This window comes from Melospiza melodia, chromosome 13 (genome assembly GCF_035770615.1).
Source record: "Melospiza melodia melodia isolate bMelMel2 chromosome 13, bMelMel2.pri, whole genome shotgun sequence".
Classification (NCBI taxonomy): Eukaryota; Metazoa; Chordata; class Aves; order Passeriformes; family Passerellidae; genus Melospiza; species Melospiza melodia.
The window spans coordinates 10,861,780-10,882,271 of NC_086206.1; the positions used below are offsets into that span (position 1 = coordinate 10,861,780).

The window sequence follows — 20,492 nt, forward strand, 5'->3', positions numbered from 1 at the left end:
CAGATCTCCCTTTATACACATTGTTCTAACCTTTGCTGCCTCTGATAAGGAAAGGGAAAGCCACACAACTCTTTGTGATACATGGCCTCAGTCTCCATAAGGAAGACAGTGGGAGAAATAAACAAATAGCTTTGAGGGACATGACTCATGGATCCAAAATGATACAAATGTTTTTGCAGAGCAAGGGGTTTGGAGATAAAGGAAACTTCAATTGGTTTCCCAAGACTGAAAAGAGAGATTGTTGCCAGAAGCTGTCAGGAGGGACAGGGTGACATGCTGAGGAGGAGGAAAAGAGTTACTTTTTTTTTTTTTGCTAGACCTGGAGTTCCTAATGAAAATCAGACTAGCATATGACCTCTTTTATTGTTCCAAGAATTCTTTTGATCCTTTTCAATAAGTAGAATGTCTCTTTAAGGCCGTAATTTGATCATCACTATGTGTCTACATGGAAGAGAACTGTAGGTTGTGAAGATCCATCAAAACAGAAGAGAGATGGTGCCTGAAATAGGTGCTGGTGGTCTAGACTAACATGAAGGGAAATGAATCTGTCACTGCTCTTACTCATAGTGGTCCTGCATGTTTGGTAACAGCTCTGCCTGTCCTGAGGGTCAGACTGGTGGAATTCCACCTCCGTGGCTCGTCCCTGCTGCTTTCTGAGCAGTGAGACAAAGGCCAACAGTGGCAACCTCAAATCATGGCCACTGCATGACCAGTGCAGATGCTTCAGGGCCATCTTCAACAGGCAGGAAAACCTTAGGTGGCAGTGAAGAAGAGACATTTTACAGCTGCACTGGTAGGAAAGACAGTATTTGAAGTCTGGCATTTGTTACAGGGAAGAATGAAAAAATATGTAAAGTCAGATTTTGAAATGCATCAGTACAAGGAGACATAAGCTCTTGTAAGCACAGCTAATAGATCAAGCAAGCTGCATTTTCTGTAGAGATGTGCTTTCAATACTTTGTGGCCCAGACTACAGAGTGCAGCTGAGCTGTACTGCAGGGTGGGCAGGGAGCATGTGTGTGTGACAAAAAGCTCAGAGGCTGAGATTTTTAGGTTTCTAAGGCTGGAGTGACACACAATCTGCCCAGCTCTGGCACTTGGTTCCTCTGGCAGTGGTTAGCTGTGGAATTGTGCTTTGTCTTAACTTTCTCTTGATGCTTTTGCTGTGTTTAGTGCTCCCTCTCTATTGTGAGCATCAGTGGCCAACCCAGGGAAAACATGCTGAGATAAAGAATCCTTCTGCCCTCATCCTCTGCCTTTTACCTTAGGTTTTGAAGGGGCTTGAGTTGGCAGCAGCAAACAAAGGTTGTTTCAGAGTGCTCTGCCTTCCAGAAGGAAAATTAATTCCTTTCCTATACAGAAGATTTATATGGCAAATTAGGTCAGTTATCATTAAACTGCTGCACAGCAGGACAAATCATAATTTTAAATACATTTCAAATCTAAGTATGTGTAAAATACATTCTGATGCAGTAGAAATCAAGCCTCTTACAGTCGCTACATGGAACACTCAGATGAACATGGAGCATAATAATCATGGAATAAGTTAGTTTGGTTTACTGCTGCTTGTGAAGACCATAATTAACACTGTTGTTTATGTTTACTTATAACCAAGTATCCTCACTGCTATCTTCTTAGAATAAGAGAAGTATAAATGCATAAACCAAAAGCCGTTTTCTCTGTCAGTCTCTCTGGGGTACTGCTTTTCACATAAAGATCTGCATGACTCTTTGCTCTCCAAAGGAGATGAAATAAATGAAAACTTACACCCTGCTGCAAGTGACCAACCATTGGTTTCTTTTCTTAGATTTTTTTCTGTCTTCTTGTTTTAAAAATAATCTTTTTTTTCCTGGCTACACCTTTTTGAGTCTCCTTTTTTGATGATCACAATTTAGTTTCATGGCAGACTTTATAATCTCATGGGCACCAGAGCCCTCTGCCAAGGTTTATGCAGATTTAAAGCCTGGATTAATCTTGCCCAGTATTTATAAAATGTTCTGAACATATGAAGCACTATAAAAGCACTGTATCTTTTTTTAAATTCTTTTTTTCCTTTTTTTTTTTTTTTTCTTTTCCTTCCATGGTTTCTGGAAGAAACTGAATAGGAAGAAGGCAGACACCCCTTCAAAGATTTCACCTCCTGAGACTATTCTTTCAAAGACTTTGGCAAAGTCTTCCTGCTTTTTACTGCCTCTGGACTGCCCAGTTCCCTCATGCTGCTTCTAAAAGCTAGCAGATTCTGCAGAAACCTTTTGGAAAAAAATATCTTGATGCAGGGGGAGGCTGCTCTCAAACTCTGGTCTGCAGCTGGCAGTCAGTGGGGGGAGAGGCCACTCTCCAAATCCAGGCCATCCCAGCAACTTGATAAAAATCCTTAGCACAACTCAGGGAACTGCAGGCCAGTGCTGGATCTGTTGGGGGATCAGGAGCTGCTTCCAAAACCAAATTTCTGTGTTTTGCCCCTTAAAGCACAGATAAAGGAGATGACTGGGAGCTATGGTCCAGGTTTAGTCATCGTTTCTTTCCCTTCTGTGTTATCAACCAGATGATAATGCTCAATATCAAAACATGCCTATGGATACTGTTTGCAGTATATTTCTACCTGTACATAAATTAACAGATGGATTTTATAGTGGTTGCACTCAAAACAGAATCAGATCTCGTTTTCGTACTTGGGAGTGCAGCTTTTTAAAATGGAGTCATTGAAATTTCCCCAGCACTATTCAGAAGGCATTATGGGCCCATTTATTTTTGCTTCCCTCCCCCCATTATTTGATAGTTCTTTTAAGAGTTGTGAGTTTTACTTGGTTCCTTTTGATCAGAAGGAAAAGGTACTGTAGGAACTGAGACGCTGCAGTGATTCTGGCTTTGAACTCACCAGGTCTAAAAGCCTGCAAGAACATTTTCTCTTTCAGCTTTCCAGCCAGCTCCTAGAGCTCTGCCTGATAAAGGGCTGTGGTAAATTGTCCTGAAGGACAGCTGGAAAGCAAGGCGCTACAGTCTGAACCCACAATGGAGCTGAGAGATATATATTTAGTTTAATCATATTAAAATTTAAATGTTAGACTTTAGAGTAGATTTTTTTTTTTTTTTTTAATAAAATTCAAGTCATTAAAAAAAGTTCTCTACTCCATTCCCTTGAGCTCGCAGGGTCCCGAGCTCCGGAAAATGCTGCGGCTCCATCTAGTGGCACTGCAGCCCTGCCGGGGCACATAAAGCAATCGCTGCCACCCGGGAAAAACAGTGGGATTGAGGTCCTGCATTTTCAGTAAAATTCTTTAATATTTCCTATCGGTTATCGCAGAGTCTCGCACTGTCTGGAATGAAAAATATTTAGATTACACTAGTTTAGAGAAATTAGTATATGGGGGATCATCCAGTGTATTTCTCTGCAGCATTTTTCTGAATAATCACAGTTACATATGTATTAATATTTCTCATAAAAGAAGGTTGTATGTTTAAAACTAGCACTCTATATATATATATATATATATATATGTATGTATATAAAACCATGAGGTGCTTGTAAAAGTAACTTTGATCCAAATTTCCTAAACACTTGGAAAGCATTTATTAAGCATCAAAACATTCAAATTTGCTTGCTCTTTCCCCTCATCAACCATCTGTCCTTCCACACATCCACTGACTATAGAGATTGTTTATGTAGACAGTAGAACTTATTCTGTCCTCAACTACATTATAACCCAATTTATTTCAGTGTAGCTGCTCTCAGCTCTTACTGGTCTGACAGGAAAATTTGTGCCTTGTGCATCTACAGAGCATATACATATTCACTAAGTGTGATGAACATATGTTGTAATGGGATCTGAATGTAAATAGATTGGTTCTTTGGGGTTCTCACCTCATCCAGATGGGAATTGGCATTCAGTATTTTACACCGTTACAACTGTGTTTAGTTTTTCAACACATCTTGCTCCTGCCTTTGATCTAATGAAAAAATAAACATTCTTGATTTGATTTGCTCAGCTGCTGTCTCAGCCACAAAACCTAGATTTCATCTTGTGTCCTGAACCCGACTCCCATGCTGATTGTACAAATCTGTTGAATTCAATAAATGTATTTAGCCTTATTAAGATTCAGGAAAGCAAATATTATCCTCCAGTGATGCAGCAGATAACAGGAGTTAATAACAAGTATGTGATAAAGATCACAGGATTCCCTGTAAACAAGATGCTGCATTGCACAGAGAGCATCTTGTCTGCATATGTTTCATAAGTAACTAGGCATCCTCATGGGCTTCTTTAGTTATTTTAGAAAGTTGTGTAAACAGTATTATCCACTTAATGCCCCAAATGATATAATAATTGATATGGAAATGGGGCAAAGCTCAATAGATCGTAATGCAACTCTCCATGGACTCTTGGAGATGATCTGCCCAGATTTTATTTAAATTTTTTTCTCACTTGTATGCAGCCTGTGGTTTGTTAGACATGCTAGGCAGATGTTGGCTGGACAGCTTTTTTTTTTTTTTTAACCTTTTTTCCTGGGAAAAAGTTAAATGTGAATTTGTACTTGGATTGGTATCTGCTGTAGGTACACTTCAGAGATGTCAATAGCAATTGGAAAAGTAAGACCATACTGCAAAGCTCTGATGTACTGTGTGCTGTTGTTGAGAAAAGTGGATAGTACCAGATTGCTGATGTATGCAGTACTCTGTAGTGGTTGTGGGATTCTTCTTGTTTAGGCTACAAGAGCACTGGAAAGAAATTCCAAAGTTTTAAGAAATACTTAAAACTGAAAAAAATGTATTTGAAAATATTTTTCTGCTCCTTCTTGCGGAAAATGATACTGAAGTCTGTAGGTTTTTTTATATATTCTAAGAATCTCTTAGGCAAGACTTCTGCTTTTTTTTTTTATAAAGTGGTGTTTAAAATATTTGTGCTATTCAACCGCTTATTAGTTCTTCAAATATATTAATTAGTCAGAAATGTTTTCTCTTGCATTGACACCTCAGGCAGTTTTCTCAGGGGTATGGCAGCAGGCACAGGTGAAGCTGTGTTGTGGTGTTCATGCAAGAGGTATTTAAGAACACACACCTGTGGCACATCTCTTTTTGCAAAGCTGGGATGCCAGCTGTGCTTCAGTATTTCTTCAGGCAGTCAGTGTGGTCTCCAGACCACTGCATTAGACTTTGGGAAAAATCACTTCTCTTACTTGTACCACAATTCCCTAGCTGTAAAATGGGGAAAATGATACGTTGGAATGTACTGCTAAAATATAAGTAAAATATAGCTTTATAGAAGAAGACAAAGTAATATTGGTATTCAAAAGAAATCTGAGATTTGATTAGTTGATCAAAGTCACTCAGTGGGCTTGGGGCACAGCCAAGAGCAGAGCTTGGGTCTCAAGACCTTCAGCTGGAGACCAGCTCCAGCCACCCTCCATGAGTACGGGGAACCTGAATCAGGAAACTTTGTGGGGAAGTACTGTGGGAGGAAATAGGGGCACAGAGATTAAGTTCCTTCTTCTGACTAAAGACAAAGTTTGTGGCAGATAAAACCCAGGTAAATTCCAGGAACGGTGCAGCTACAAAAAGCATGCCAAGGGGAACACAAAACTGCCATGGCATGGCCACTTCAACAGCTTTCTCTTTGGAAACAGCACCCAGGACTGCTTTTACTGCTCTGCCCAGGGTTAGGGTTTTAGCTAGGCTTAGGGTTCCAAAAATCACAAAGCCCAGAGCTCCAGGCACACTGTGGCTGCAAAAGGCATCCCAAGGGGAACGTGGAAGTGCCACAATGTGGCTTCCTCCACAGCTTTCTCCTTTGAACCAGCCCTTGCCAAGGCTGATTTTACTGCTCTGCCTAGGGTTAGGGTTCCAAAAGCCACAAAAACCTAACCCTAATGACTAGTCCTAATGCCTAATCCTAACCCTAACTGCCTGATACTAATGGCCAAACCCTCAACCTGACCCCAGCTGTAACACTAGCCTTAACCCTAATGGCCCTGACCCTAACCCTAACTATAACCCTAACCTAATGGTCAAACCATAACCCTAATGGCCTAACCCTAACACTAACCTGAAAGGTCTCACCCTAACAATAATGGCCTAACCCTAACCCTAATCCTGTCTCTAACCCTCACCCTAACCATAACTCTAACCCAATTCTAACCCTAACCTGCAGATGCTCATCCTGGTGTGTATATACACACTCAGATGGTTCCTTTCAAACGCCTCCTGCCTAAAATATATCACAGATTTAATTCATACACCAGGAATGAAAGTAGTGATCACTTGGGAGTGCACTTTCTGTGCATCATCAATCTGCATTTCTTGGCAATTATCAGCAAGGACACCAAACTGAGGCCAATCTCAAGCAGGCAGCTCTCACATGCCTTTAAGGAGGCTGGTAGATATTCATGGACCATCCCATAAAAACTGAGGAGAATCCAAGAAAACTGGGCCTGGGATGCTGCACACAAGGATGGGAGGGGGCAAAAGGGAGGAAATAATTTTTTCCAATTCTTTTGGTTTTTCATCACAATCTGTTGTGGAGTTACAGCAGTGTGAAGGCCATGCTTCCTTTCTGCCTGAGTGTGATGCAGACCCCAGACATGCCTTTTTCCTCACTGCTTTGTTACTGATTCACACATACTCTAAGAAGGTGTTACCTTTGATCCGTTTTAACTGTCCTGCAATATGCTATGTTGTGAGAAGATTAGCCTTTAAGTCTCTTAATTAATTACCCTTAATTCTATTACTTCTGTATAACTAGCAAAAATAATTGCCAAATAACAAATAATCCATGTATTATGTGTTTAATGCCTAGTTGTCACTAGCTACTTAAAATATTAACTTTCCACCCTAGACAGTCCTATAATTCTGTATTTTTTTCAAGACCTTCTCCTTGTAACAATACAGAACAAAGTTTTCAGCTTCAGTGCACTTCCAATTAGCTGAATCTTTCATGTCTTGGGGAGATAAATGAATACAGTTATTCCTAATTTATACACAATGTCATTGTGGTGCAGGAAGTATCTGTAACAGAAGTCCAGGGCTGAAAGCACTCAGTGGACTATGTTCAGCAGAGAATAATGACCCATGCTAGATAATGGCAAGATAATTACAATATTTATGAGAATTAATTTACCAGATTGTTAAAATAAGTGTATGGGAGAGACTTTAAAGTGGCGGGAAATTACCAAGGCAGGCAAGCAAACAAGAATGTGCCTTCAATGCAGAAAGTAAAAAAATTGTGTTAGTTCCAAAAGGGAGATGAAGTGTACTTCCTCATCTGTGATGGAATGTCCATCACTTGTATTTTTTGCTCCCACCCAAGTTGACTGTAAACCTTCCCCCTCCTGCTGCCCACTGCAGCTGAATTCAGAGGGAACAGGACCAACCCCATCATCCTCAGAAATAAGTGCCATTTGACCAGGCCTCAGCTGGAGGAGTAAAAAGCTACTTTCAGTGTCTGAGGAGGACAGGATGACTTTCCTTTCTTGAAAGGAAGTAGTTTCCACATGAACAAGTAATGCCTCATTCTGTAGATTTTCAAGTGCTTTATTAATTGTATTTTCTTATTCTGACTTTTCACACAAAATAAGCTATGTTCAAAATAACCAAATCATAAATGATTATTTTCTTGCACATTTCCTTCAAGAAACCTTAAAATGCTCCTTGGGAACTCCTCGTATCTGTACAGCAGATGTAATATATTCCAACATAGATGTTAATGCCCCTTTGAGCATAGAGGATATTTAATTTTTTTTCCTATTAATACAATGTTAAGCAACCCAATCAGGTAATTTCCAGTTCTCATTCTTCCAAGAGTTTGCTCTTTCATTAATTTTTTCTTGTGTTCACCGTATGTACTCCCGAACTGCAAGTTCCTTCAGGGTAAAAACCCGTACGGGATCTTTCTTTGTCTTCCATTCTTCCAGTTTTTCTTGCAAAGACAGAAAATCCTTGCCAAGTTCATATGCCAGAGCGATCATTGTTTCTAACAGTGGCATGTAATACCTGTGGCTGGTGTGCACACAGAGGCGTGACAGAGCTTTCTCTCCATACTCAAAGGCGCTTGCTGGGTTTTCCAGGTCCTTGTGGCACACCACGATGGCACAGAGGGTAGGGACAATTGCAACAGGGTTCCCTCTTGTCAGCCTTTCCTGCAGCCCAATGACTTCTAAAAGGATTTCCAAAGCTTTGGTGTACTGGCCACCCCGCAGGCAACCGTATGCTTCCTGAAGCTCTGGCCTTGTTAAAAAGTCAATAAATTTTTTTGATCTTCTGATGTATTTCATAGCATAGAGGAGTCTCAGGTAGTCCTTGAAGGCTAATTTTCTTTCATTGATTATTTCTTCTGTGAAGTTTCCTGTTAGAGTTTTTTTGGGAAAGGTTACATCTTCCAGTTCTTCACTAAATTCTTCCAGCAGATTTCTGTGCAGTTTCTCAAAATCTGAATAACGCCGTTCAATTACAGATTTGTTGCTGTCAAAACTCCCTGTTTGCAAAATGATGATTTTATACATCTAAACACAATCAAAGAGAAAAAATAAGCATGAGAAGGGACCATTCTAGCCCCAGTGCAGTCAGATTTTGTCTGCAAAGCAGACTTTATGTTTGTTCAGTCCTCCAGCTGAAACACTCCTGCACTAATTTTCTGTGTGTAATCTCGTGTACTCCCATGGCAGTGCTGCTAAATCAGTTACTGCCTGGGACTATGGTGCATGCTCAGTGTAGAGCTGAAATATCTGCAGCCATCAAACTAAAAATTCCCTCCTCCTGCTGTTCTGTACTCCTGTCACCAGGCTTAGGCTTAGCACGTAAGTAACTTGTACATAAAGAGAGCACTAACAGATCCCATCCTGCAAGGTGCTGGGAAAGCAAATAGCAGCAGACTGAAGCACATGAAAACATTCACAAAGCATTTCTGTAGCTGCACTTTGTTTATAACAGCCATGGCTGCTGCAATCAATCATCTTCAGTGAACTGAATGGATTTCCCAGACTTAATATTGAATGTAATCTATTTTACATTGGTCATAATATTCAGAAATGCTCTTTGTAGAAGACATTCCTTGGGATTTGGGGTGCTAGTAATGCTGTGAAAGAAGAGGGAGTATTTGGCAATATATCTGGTGTGTGCAAAAATAAGATGGAGCAACTCCAAATTCTTTTCTCTCCTCTAAATCATCGTCCCGTATTCAAACTTAATTCACATTTAAATAATACCAAAAAAGCAACATTTCTACAGCAATCTGCTATCCAAAGCCCTTCACTAGCAGCTAACAGCTGTGCTGCCCCACTTAACAGTACTCAAGAGCACGTCTTCCTCAGCTCTTCACTAGCCCCAAAAAGACCATAATAAATGTGGTATTGGGCAAATAGCTGCAAAATTCTGTGCTGTGTTGTCCAGATAATCTCTTCTCACAGTGATGCTGAGGAAGGGCCAATCCATAACGTGTGTAAACCATGGTAGCTCCATGGGAGCCAGCTTAACTGTGTCACCAGCTAAGGACACAGATTGCTGGCCTCTTGGATGATGACCATGTTCACATCCAACCTCACCCTGTGCCCATTAATTTACACAGGAGCTGGAGGGGTTTTGCTCATGCCAGTTGTTTTCTCTGCTGCTGTGGAAGGCTGCAAACCAGTACTCGCATTATGCCTGTCTGATTCTCTTCCTTGTTTTCCTTAAAGAGAAATTCTCTCTTTTAATCTTCATAAATGATCTTTACAGGCAGTTCTTGAAAGGTTTCTAAATTTGAGCTGACTTCTCTGATCTCTTTTCATTTGTAAGCACTGTGACATTTTCCTATACTTTGTCCTGCTCCCTGCTGAAAAGTGTATATATGCCTGATGCATTCTAAAACAATCATAAGAGCAATTTTTTTAAGCTATCATTTTATCAAGGGCAGCTAAGTGAATAATTTACAAGTACTTGCTTTTTTATTTGTGGAGTGTGCATGAGAGTAGCACTTAATTAGACTGTCATTCAAATTGGCTCAGTTTTGTTGTAATGTAAATCTTTTTGCCTAGGCCTGTGACTTATGACTAAGTTTATTTGCACATATGCTGAATGATGCTCTTGCTCTCATGCAGTTACACAAAACCAATTTCTAGCTATTTAGAAGCTGAATATTCAGGGGTGTATGCAAGAAAAGCAGCAACTAAGTAGGTGTGTCCAGCATGCAAAAAGATGTAAGGACAGTCTCCAAAACATTTACTTGCTTCAAATTCTACCAAACTGGATCACCCAGTATCAGCAATGCTGATTCTTGGCATTTTTCATCTACAGATCTCACAGACTGTAGCAAACAAGGAAACCATCCCTATCTGAATTTCACTGGAGTTCTACAAGGCATTCAGTCTAGATCAGTCCTTCTGAAGGCCAGGAGCAGAATCAGAAATAAAAGCCAAGTGTCAGTACTGGGAAAAAGATACAAAAATCCAAACTGCTTGGTTGTTCCCACTCCTCATACTCATGTTTTATTTTAAAAATATGACAGAAATATGTCACCTAAGGGAGCTCCAAGTAGGGAAGGGGAACAATCCCAAGTCATCTAGAGGGAGGATGTCGCAGACTTTGTCAACATCAAAGAATTCTGCACTTGTGCTAAGAGAAACCTCTGATGTGGAAGTTATACAAATGCACTGCAGCTGCTACAGCTGGCTAGCTCAGTGGATGTGTAAATATACAGATATTTTTACATTTGTGAGAATTTCCTTAATGTTGACAAAATGCTGTGTTTTAAGGATACTCAAGATACTAATTTATTTGATAACACTTTCCCACTGCAGCAGATTTTGTGAACTGACTGTCAGAGGGGTTTTTTAGATGCAGATTCCACAAGGCAGGCCCATACAATCAGTGAGAACAGGTTCTGCTCAGTGTGATCCTGGCTTGCAAAACTTGGCCCTTGCTGAGGCTTTCATGTAGTGAGGCCTGCTGTGTGCTGTGCAGACCCCTGCAGAGTGAATGAAAATTAATGATCTTCTTACATATTCATTTCTTATCTTACCACGTATTTAGATAAGTGGTGCTCTACAATTCTGGTTGATGGGATTTCAAAAAGGAGTTTGATTTGTTTGCACTGGCGTTTTTCATTCCTCCAGTACTCCTGAAGCTCCTTAGTGGTCATCGAAGAGTTGGGACTTAGGGTTGCACTGGAATCTAAAAACAGTATATTTAGTATTTCAGATTTTATTCTTTGCATTTGGAAAGAAAATTCTTATGTATTTGTTGTGAAAGGACCACCTAGACTTTCTGTTGCTGTAACAGCAAGACCTAAAGACTGATAAAATAAAATTTCACTGCTAATAGACAGGAACAGATGCTTCGAGGAGAGCTATTAGGGTCTGAAATTTTGAAAGAAAATATATCACCTGCAGAATACAAAATTGTAGAGAACAGACTGCCACGAAATTTTATATGTCAAGGTTGTAACCTAGGGCACAATCTGAGCAGGAGATTCTCTTCATCATCCCAGAAGTAGCCCTAAGAAACACTGACTGAGTCTTTTGAGTCAGATGTTTCTCCAGGCTTCTTTGTTGCTAAATGGATGAGATAATACAGTGCAGCTGCAAATTCAGACATATATTCAAAAACTGTCCCTACTCAAATATGGGGTTTGTGCAGTAATAGAAGAAAGCTGAGGAAACATGAATATCCTAACCTAAAAGTTGGATAACCAGCTCAGCTGAAGGAGGATTTCCCAAATTCTCTCTTGTTTTGATGGCACAGTTCAGTTATATATATGTTTTATATATATATATATGCATATATAAAAGATATTTTATTTTTATATGTCTATATATCTATATCTATATATATACACCTCCTCCTTTCTCCTTTCTCTCTTCCCACAGTCATACATACACACACACACACACATATATATATATATATATATGTGTGTGTGTGTGTGTGTGTGCACATATAAAAAATATGGGACAGCTGGCTGGAAAGTTTGCTTACAGGAGAATTTGATGTAGAATTTCAAAAAGGCGATTTCTCTGTCTTTGAAATCTACTGACAATAGATTTCATCAGGTGCCATATAGGCTAGATAAGTGGATAAAAGAAATGGAATAGGCAGAAATAGACTTGTAAAGGCACCACAGCACTCGGTCAGTGGCCTCCCTTTTACATGTTCTTAATCATTTGACCATACAGTTTCAATTATCAAGGCCTTGGGGGTTTGGCTCAAAGCATCTACTTCCTAGGAGAGGTGGTTTTTATGACATCCTTCCAGATTTAAAATCTTGATGAGGTTATATACATTTAATGTTATAGGTAACATTTTATTTAATAACAGATGAGAGTGATGTTAGGCATGGTGAATGCTCAGTGCAGCATCTTTAAAGGCATGTGAGAGCTGCCTGCTTGAGATTGGCCTCAGTTTGGTCCCTGCTGAAAGTGCCAAGGAGCTCAGATTGGTGATGCACAGAAAGGGCACTCCCAAGATCAGCCATCTGGTGATCACTGCTTTCATTCCTGGTGTGTAAATTAAATTTGTGATACATTTTAGACAGGAAGCATTTGAAAGGAAACATCTTGGTGAGTATATGCACACACCAGGATGAGCACTGGTTTTACTATTGCTACTACAAGTGTACTCAAGGCTTTTTTCAGTGGAGTATGGCAGTACAACTTTGAACCACTGCTGCAATAAAGAAGCAAAGTTTTTAAAACAAAAAATTAACATCAGAAACAGCTAGATGAAAAATAAAATTAAAGGATAGGATCAACCTTGCATGTCATCTTTTTCCGGGTTTTCTTTTCTCACTTGACATGAAATTTCAGCTTTGGGTTCGTTTTCTTCTTCATCAGATGGATTTGTGGTAGAAGATGTGGTAATTCTGCTTACAGCTTCCAACAGTTCCCTTTCTGCTGTGCAGTGTGAATCTTGCTCCATTGCTTGCTAGCACTGAAAGATAACAAACCCCATGAGATTTCTTAGTACCATGCCTTTAGGGGATCCACTTTGGCAATTTTCTTGTATTATTCATTCTGTTGTTTTCATTCTATTAATTCATTTTTCATTCTTTGTTCTCTGTGAATTTGTATCAGTGCAACTTCATAAAAACTACAGTAATAAATAGAAATGTCTACACAGCACAGAACCATCCCTATTACTGTTACCAGTGAAAGTGTTTGGATGTTTTTCTGTCAGATTAAAATCAAATAAGAAAACCATAAGAAGTAATGTTGAATAAGATTAGACTGGGAACTCTGTTCTTACCTGAGATTTTTATCATGAACTTCAGTGTGGGCAGATTTCTTCCTCCTTTTATTTTGCCCTCAAGCTTGCAAGTGTGAGCTCAGATGAACTAAAAATCTTTGAGATAATTAGTATAACCAGCAGCCTGGTTCTCTTACACTGTTAAAATTTACTCTTCTCAGGACTCAAAACCTTATTGTCTGTTCTTAATCACAACGTGTAGGACAAAATAGAGTGGTATCTAAAATAGTATAAAGTTTTTATCACATTTCACAGCTTTAGGTTCTCTCCAGAGACTTGTCACTGTACTGTGAAAACAAAACAACTGACTTTGACAATGGCTTGGTGGCAGGAGATCTGAATTTTCTAATTATTATACAGAAGTATTCTCCTTTTACTTGTTCTTTTACCCTAGATATATTGTGCTATTTTAGATCTGTTCTACTAGGACCACTATTTCACCATGTACTGACAAAATGCTTAATACAATATACTCCTACTCCATAGACCACATTGGCCATTCTGCTGCTTAAACATCTCCACATTTAAGAATGTTCTTTGATTTGTTGGGTTTTTTTTAAACAAACAAACAAACAAAACCTGCCTGTTACACCACTGTGTTACAAGAGAAGTTGAAAAAGCTCTAAGAACATCCTAACAACTTTGCCAAGACGCTGTGTTCCCTCAGCATGAGCAAACCGTTGCTCCCAGTTCAGCCAACGAGTGAAAACCAAATAACAGAACAATACAGTTTTACAAGAATATAACGCCCAAAAAGTAGTTATGAAGCAATGGGAGGTTTTAGGAGGGTTGTTGCTACATATCATTTTGCCTCTACTCGTGTACCACACTGTTATGCAATGCTAGATACAGAGGTGAGGAAACTCCTTCAGCAGACTTACTGATTTCTGGCAAGTTGCAAGGCTATAAAAAGAAAAGAAATTGCTTTCCTCACTGGAAATAATGGAAGTGCAAACCACTTTCCTCTAACAGAAACCTATCCTTTGGCTGGCCTGCACAAGTAAGTATACAGATGTTGTCATCCTCCTTAATGAAAGCATCATGGAAGCTCTTATTCTTGGAGTGAAAGTTCTTACTGTTCTTCAGACCTCCTTATGATCTGTTTTTTGAACATGAAGAATAGCCACTTACTGCTTAACTGCTCAGTCTTTTGAAAATCACAAAAGAGCATATATCACGAGAGCATATATAGTAGATTCAATGAGCAATCTGAAAAAGGCCAAACAGATTTAAATGACGACATTTTTCTTGGATACGAGTTAGGATAACTTTATAAGAATAATTGTGTTTACATTGAAAAAAAACCTTTGTATGTGCATCGTCTTGTATTCATAAATATATATGTGAGTATATATGTGTATATATACATATACACATACATATTTATTTATTTATTTATTTCTACTGTTTTAAAACATTGTTTACCAGGATACATAACACACTTGTAAACAGAAGAATGCAGAAGTGGATGTTATGACACACAAATTTTCTGCCTTCAATACACGTACCTTGAATACTAACTGCACTTCATGCCAACAGTTTCATTTTCACAGCTAAAACTCATGGCAAGCTCCTTTAGCTATGCTACTACTTATTTTTCCATATTAAAAAAAAAATCCAAGCCAGCACAACCCTCCCGCAATAAATCACACGATGTTATCTAGAGCAGACACTCATCCTGTTCCGTGCCGGGGTGAGCGCTGCTCCAGCTCCTGCCCTGGGTTTTCAGCATCACAAACACCGGAGGACCCACCTGTTAATCCCGGAGTTTTCCTCTTGTTTCACACCTGAGCTCGGAGCGAGGCCCCGCGCAGCCCGCACGGGCTCTCCGAAGCGCACAAAAAGATGTCTGTGCCTGCTGCTAGCGGGCACATTCTGGTGCTACAGAAAGGAAGGAAGAAGGCTCGGTTAAATCACACTTCCCCAAGTGCCGCTGCCCCATTGCGCATGAACCCTCCGGAGCCTCCGCACCCGGGGCCGCCCCAGCCCGGCCCGGCCCGGCCCAGCACGGCGGCCCCGGTACCGGAGAGGCCTCACAGCAATCCACGCCATCAGCACGGTCCATACAAACCACCCTGCGTGGGCAACGAAGCCAAAAAACCACTCTTAGCAAAAGGGAGATTAGGGGGAAAAAGAGCTAAGCACGTAAAATGTACTTATGCGGAAAAAGAATGCCCCTTGGGATGTCTTTAAAATACAGGCTTAACATCCAGCGCAGGGAAAAAATGCACGTGGCATCACAACAAACAGCCTTGCATTGTGTAAACTTGCACTTCTGACAGAAATCCTGATTCTGCATAGTGCAGAACACATGATTAATTTCAAATATCTGCTCAATTAAATTTCAAATAGGAGCATTATCATATCTGACATGATTACTAAACTTGAGATGGGCTTATGAGTGTGCCTAAAGTTAATCCTATATGTGTTTAAATTCATTGTTGAACTGAGGACAAGATGAAGAATAATGTATTAATCCACATATCCTTTGGCCCAGATGCTTCCTTTTGGAGATCAGTTTGGAAATTTGCTTTAAACCATCAGGATGGCTATTCTTGGGCTAAGTAATATGGAGATTATCTTTTTTTAGTAAGGTAAGTTTCCCCTTTGCCAAAGTTCAGTCACTGAAAAACCAAGCAATTTTAATGCAGCACAAATGTGGGAGGCAAGGCTCCAAAGGACCCCATGGATCCTGCCCCACAAATTCCTTTAGAACAAACAATTTAAAATAATGTAAAATCAGGGCCATAAACTGGTAATACTTCTCTTCTGCTTTATTCGCAACATAAAACAATGCCAACTTTAACTTGGACTTGGTCTAAATGTAGGAGTTTTGCCAAAATAGCTGTCAGAATGATGAAAAATCCCTTGCATGCAGCTACAGCCCTGCTGGCAAAAGCCCTGGAGTGGATGCTGTTGTATTGGCAGAGTCCTTCAGCCACTTTAGCCTATTCCATGAGAAAAGTGATTTAAGTTACATAGAAAAGAAATCTGTGCTTGCCAATTCAGCTCTAAGGTGTAGCTGTACCAGCCAACTCTTTTAAGTGCAGACAAGGCATGGGTTCCTGGCACTACTCTCATTCCTTTAAAGCTAGATTTATGGCTTTGGTTACAATTGTGAGCAAAAACCGGGGGGGATTTCAGCGTATTTCACTCATGCTGACAGTTTACAGATGTATCTAAACTTTGAATTTGGAAACAGTTAATTTATGTGTTGCCAAAAAGCAGTGTATTATTTTGTGATGTTTAATGCTATTGTCTTGCTCTTGGTAGAGTGAAAACAAAAGAAAAAAGTACATTTTTCAGTATATTAAGTGTGACCTCTACATTCAATTATTTCAGAATAAGTAAGTTCTAGTAAAATTAACCTGGATTACTAAAAGAAATGAAATGTGTTATTATATTTATACATCAAGGTTGTTCCACAAGACTTCTGCCTGCCTGAATAGAGGCAGCTGCTATGGTCACAGCTGGTTCCTGAGGGTGCTCCTCATGCCCAGGAGCTGTGACATCCACAGCAGGTTTGGCGGGCTGCTGCTGCTCCTCATCCTGCTCCCAGGAGCTCAGGTTTGGTGCAAACAGCAGCTCAGGTTTGGTCCACACAGTCCTTCACTGGGACCCAGTGCTGTTAGTCTGGCAGCATTTTACTTTCCTAAGTGTCTACTTGATCAGCACATGTAAAACACACTGCAGTACACAGTGTTGTTTGCTAGCAGAATGCGTAACTAATATTTCTTTTTATATTTTCAGCTACGCTTCCAACAGTCAAATATTATGTAAAGGTTAAGCAGTTGAAAAGAAAATTTTCAAAATGGCAGCAAAGCATTCTGAGAGACAGGCAAGTGCACATACACCATCAATTTACCTTAATACTCATAAAACTGTGGTAAATTTTAATGGAAAAGCATTTTCTGTCGTTGTCAGGGATGGAAAAGGGATCCTGATGCAGTGGCTCACTCTGAGTTTGCATTCTGTGAGAGCACTGACTTTGTGAGGCACACAGACCATTGTGTTACAATGCACCTACCAGGGGATATGGGAAATGTGTGCTCTGCAATAATGCAGGGGAGAGGCAAGGTTAAAATCATAACAGTGCACTGCATAAAAGGTGGCTGTCACATGAGTTATGTCCTCCATACCCATTTAAGATTAAATGACTCATTTAAAGAAGAATAACTGGAAACTTTATGGCCAAACCTTGGTGAGCAGCCAAGAGATGAGCCAGCATTGGATGCCATGTAAAGGATGCCTGCCACTATTGAAAGGCTGTGTGCTTTTGATAGTTAAAGAACCAAAAGGGATTGCTGCCTCAGTGTCAAACACTCTGCCTTGATTTATACCCTGATCTGGGCAGTTCCTATTTTCCCAATCAGACAGATAACACAAACCCTGACAGATACAACACTTAACCATAGACTACAAAGCTGGTATCAGCTGGAAAACTTAAGAGCTAAATCAATGTCATATATGAACTGCAGTTTTCTGGCAGATTTTATTGGCATTTTATCACAAGCAGAGCAAGGTCTTATTCTTGTTAAGCATGTTGCTGTAATATCCCTTTACAAAATACTCTACAGCTTCTGTCCTAAGAAGGGCAGCTTTAGGCAGCTTTGCAGTCTGTGCTGTTTTGCCATCTCAAGCCCCAAACTATTTAGCTAAACGTGATTTATTTTACTAAATCATTCATTAGAACAGTAGATAATGACAAAAAGCCCTAAACAAACAAGAGGAGGCAGAAATACCTGACATATTTATCCAAGTCCCTTTTTATCATATAACTAATATTTAGAAAATGCAGTCATATTGTCTTTGATGCTTCTACAAGAACCTTTCCTCTCTGTTTTTTTAAATGCAGCTGGATAAATACCAACCATTTCCATGTTTGAATTAGCAGAAAAAAAAATCATCTGTTTTGATGAATATTCTGCACTTTTGGGGCAATGCTGTGATAAATGAATACCATACTCCTATCCTGGCACAGCACAAAATTCTGTTCCATGCTATGCTATAATATGTAATTGCACAGTGTTGTGTCATTTGGAAGTGAAATTTGTTTACCATACTTCATTATTACAAAACATGTCTCTCTTAACAAGAGTGTGGTTTAAAGAAATCATTTGCTGTTTAATGGCAAATGTCTTCGTGCTGGTGTTACTGACAGGGTTTTCAACATAAAAGAGATGTAGCAGGCTCATTGTACACTGCCAAAGTCCTGTTATCACTTTACAGCTCCTTCATACTTCTAAAGGAGTATGAAGGAGCTTTGGAGTAAACAGCAGTCTGGGCCTGCCTTTCATCTGAGGTCTGGCAGTGACATGGAGCTGTGTGCAAGCCCAGTGGGTCAATAGGATTTTAACTTAGGTTAAATGTCACAAGCACTGTTCTGTCTGCAGAGTGACAGCCTTTGCCAATGGGCCATGTTGGTCATTTTTCCTACTGAATTAAGTGCATAATTACATGGAATACAGAATATTTTAAAATAGCAAAATAATTTTAAATATTAAATATTAAAATATTTTAAATATTTTAAAATATTTTAAAATTTTTGTTTTGACTTATTAGGACTACTACATGTAGTCATTCCTATCAAGAAGTCTGATATTTATGTATCAATGTGTCTGTCCCCTTTTCTTCTCACATATAATTATGGTGTACTTTGGCTGATACTTACAGTCATGTTCCACATGTGATTTATTTATACCCAGTGTGTAAACATAGTGAAATTTGGGATAAGAGGACTTCGAGCAGACGTGTTAATGCAGTTTGCAGTAGCACAAAGGCAGCTCCAGGAGCAGAGGCTGCAGCAGCTGTGTGTAGATAGCCACCTTGAGGATCAGCAGAGCATGACTTGGGGTTACTCTGCGCTCTTCTGCAAAATCAGGAAGGCATAAATCTTAGCATATTGTTTAATATAATATATTTTCAATGTTATTTATTGTTTAAAAATTAAATGAGACTTTGAAATGCAATTTTTCTTTTAAAGAACTAGGGGGAATGATTAGTGTGAGCATTCATTCCACAGCAGATGGAATCTCATTGCTCCCTCGGGAGTTCCCAAAAAACTCCTGCTGGTGTCTGTGTCCTTTCCATCCTGCACATACCCAAACAAATAAAACCTCCTGTTCTGCCCTCCCATCTTCCTGGCAAAATCCTCGTTAGTGACTCAGAGTGCTTCAGAACTTAGAAATGGGCACTCCAGCCTGATCTGGGGTGCATTGGGTCTGCTCACTGACTGCCTCTGGATTCTGAGAGCTATAGGGAACAGGGGAACTGGAACAGCTTTTAGCTAATGCTGAACTGCACGTTACTAAATTACATAAAAACATATGTTAAGGGATTGCTACAGATGCTAAGAAACCAGGAAAGTGCTTATTTATATGCCAATATTACTGTAACCTCCTGAGGTACATGATCAAATGCTATATCCTTAAAAGATGCTTCTTTGTAGGAAGTCCACTTCTAAAAGTGCAAAACTTTGGAAATATTTTCAAATGAAATTTAAAGCACTAGTTTAGAATCCTACATGAATAAAAACATACCTTCTTTAAAATAAATGTTTTTCTGAAATGCTGAATGTGTAAATGGAGTTTTTAAACCTAACTGTCCTGTTGAGAAACTCCCTTCTCTAGCAGAGCTCATTCTCTCATTCATAATTTAAGCAGAGCTCACTAGCAGCGGATAGAATAAGTGGAGCAGTGGAAGTTGCTAAGTGGATAGAATAGCGCAGCATTCAGATGACAGGCACAATCTAAAGTAGGTCGGGTAAAGAGGAACCACATTTGGCTTTTATTACATTAAATATTCAGCAGCATTACTTAAATTTCTTGGCAGTAAAAATATTTCAGAAGCGGGTATTGAAGCCAGACCTAAGCCGGACATCCGTGAGCCGGCTGTGGGGCAGGAGCGGCCGCGGCTGCAGCGGGATGAACGCTCGGAACCACGCCGGGCTCACGGCACGGTCCGGGCTGTGCAGGGGCACCGGCCCCTCGTGCCCCAGCACGGCTGGTCCGCTCCTGGCTCCCCTCAGCGCACACGGACGGCCTGCCGCTAACCCCGCCGGGGCTGCGCTCCCGGCCCGGGGAGGCTCCGGACCGCACCACGATGTCTGTGCCGCCTCTGAGAAGCGTCTGTCCCGCCCCACGTTCTGCGCGCATCGAGGACAACGACCAGCGACGCCGGCTCAGGACTCGGCGCAGGACGCGGGCGTGTCCCTTCGCAGGACGGGCTCGTTCGGGGCGGAGCGGCCGCGAACACCGGAGCCGTCAGGCCGCGGAGCCGTCAGGCC

General features: G+C 40.3%; 1 protein-coding gene across 2 annotated transcripts; it reads right to left on the bottom strand.

Moving 5' to 3' along the window:
* Positions 1-7,520: 7,520 nt before the first annotated feature.
* SNX20 (sorting nexin 20) lies at positions 7,521-15,080 on the bottom strand. Of its 2 annotated transcripts, XM_063167548.1 has the most exons (5): positions 14,961-15,080; positions 14,335-14,416; positions 12,715-12,892; positions 10,986-11,137; positions 7,521-8,493 (listed from the first exon to the last, which is right to left on the bottom strand). In XM_063167548.1, exons 3-5 carry the CDS (start codon positions 12,878-12,880, stop codon positions 7,825-7,827), a joined length of 987 nt encoding a protein of 328 aa, XP_063023618.1. In that variant the 5' UTR covers positions 12,881-12,892; positions 14,335-14,416; positions 14,961-15,080; the 3' UTR covers positions 7,521-7,824. The 2 variants fall into 2 exon arrangements, with proteins under 2 accessions (XP_063023618.1, XP_063023617.1); XM_063167547.1 differs by lacking the exon at positions 14,335-14,416.
* Positions 15,081-20,492: the final 5,412 nt, after the last annotated feature.

Excerpts from the sequence above, each read along its gene's own strand:
- SNX20 (XM_063167547.1), bottom strand. The coding sequence starts at position 12,880 with ATGGAGCAAGATTCACACTGCACAGCAGAAAGGGAACTGTTGGAAGCT. Across the intron at positions 11,138-12,714 it reads GGAAAAAGATGACATGCAAG|ATTCCAGTGCAACCCTAAGT; the intron begins GTTGATCCTATC and ends TACTGTTTTTAG. Across the intron at positions 8,494-10,985 it reads ACCACTTATCTAAATACGTG|ATGTATAAAATCATCATTTT; the intron begins GTAAGATAAGAA and ends GATTGTGTTTAG.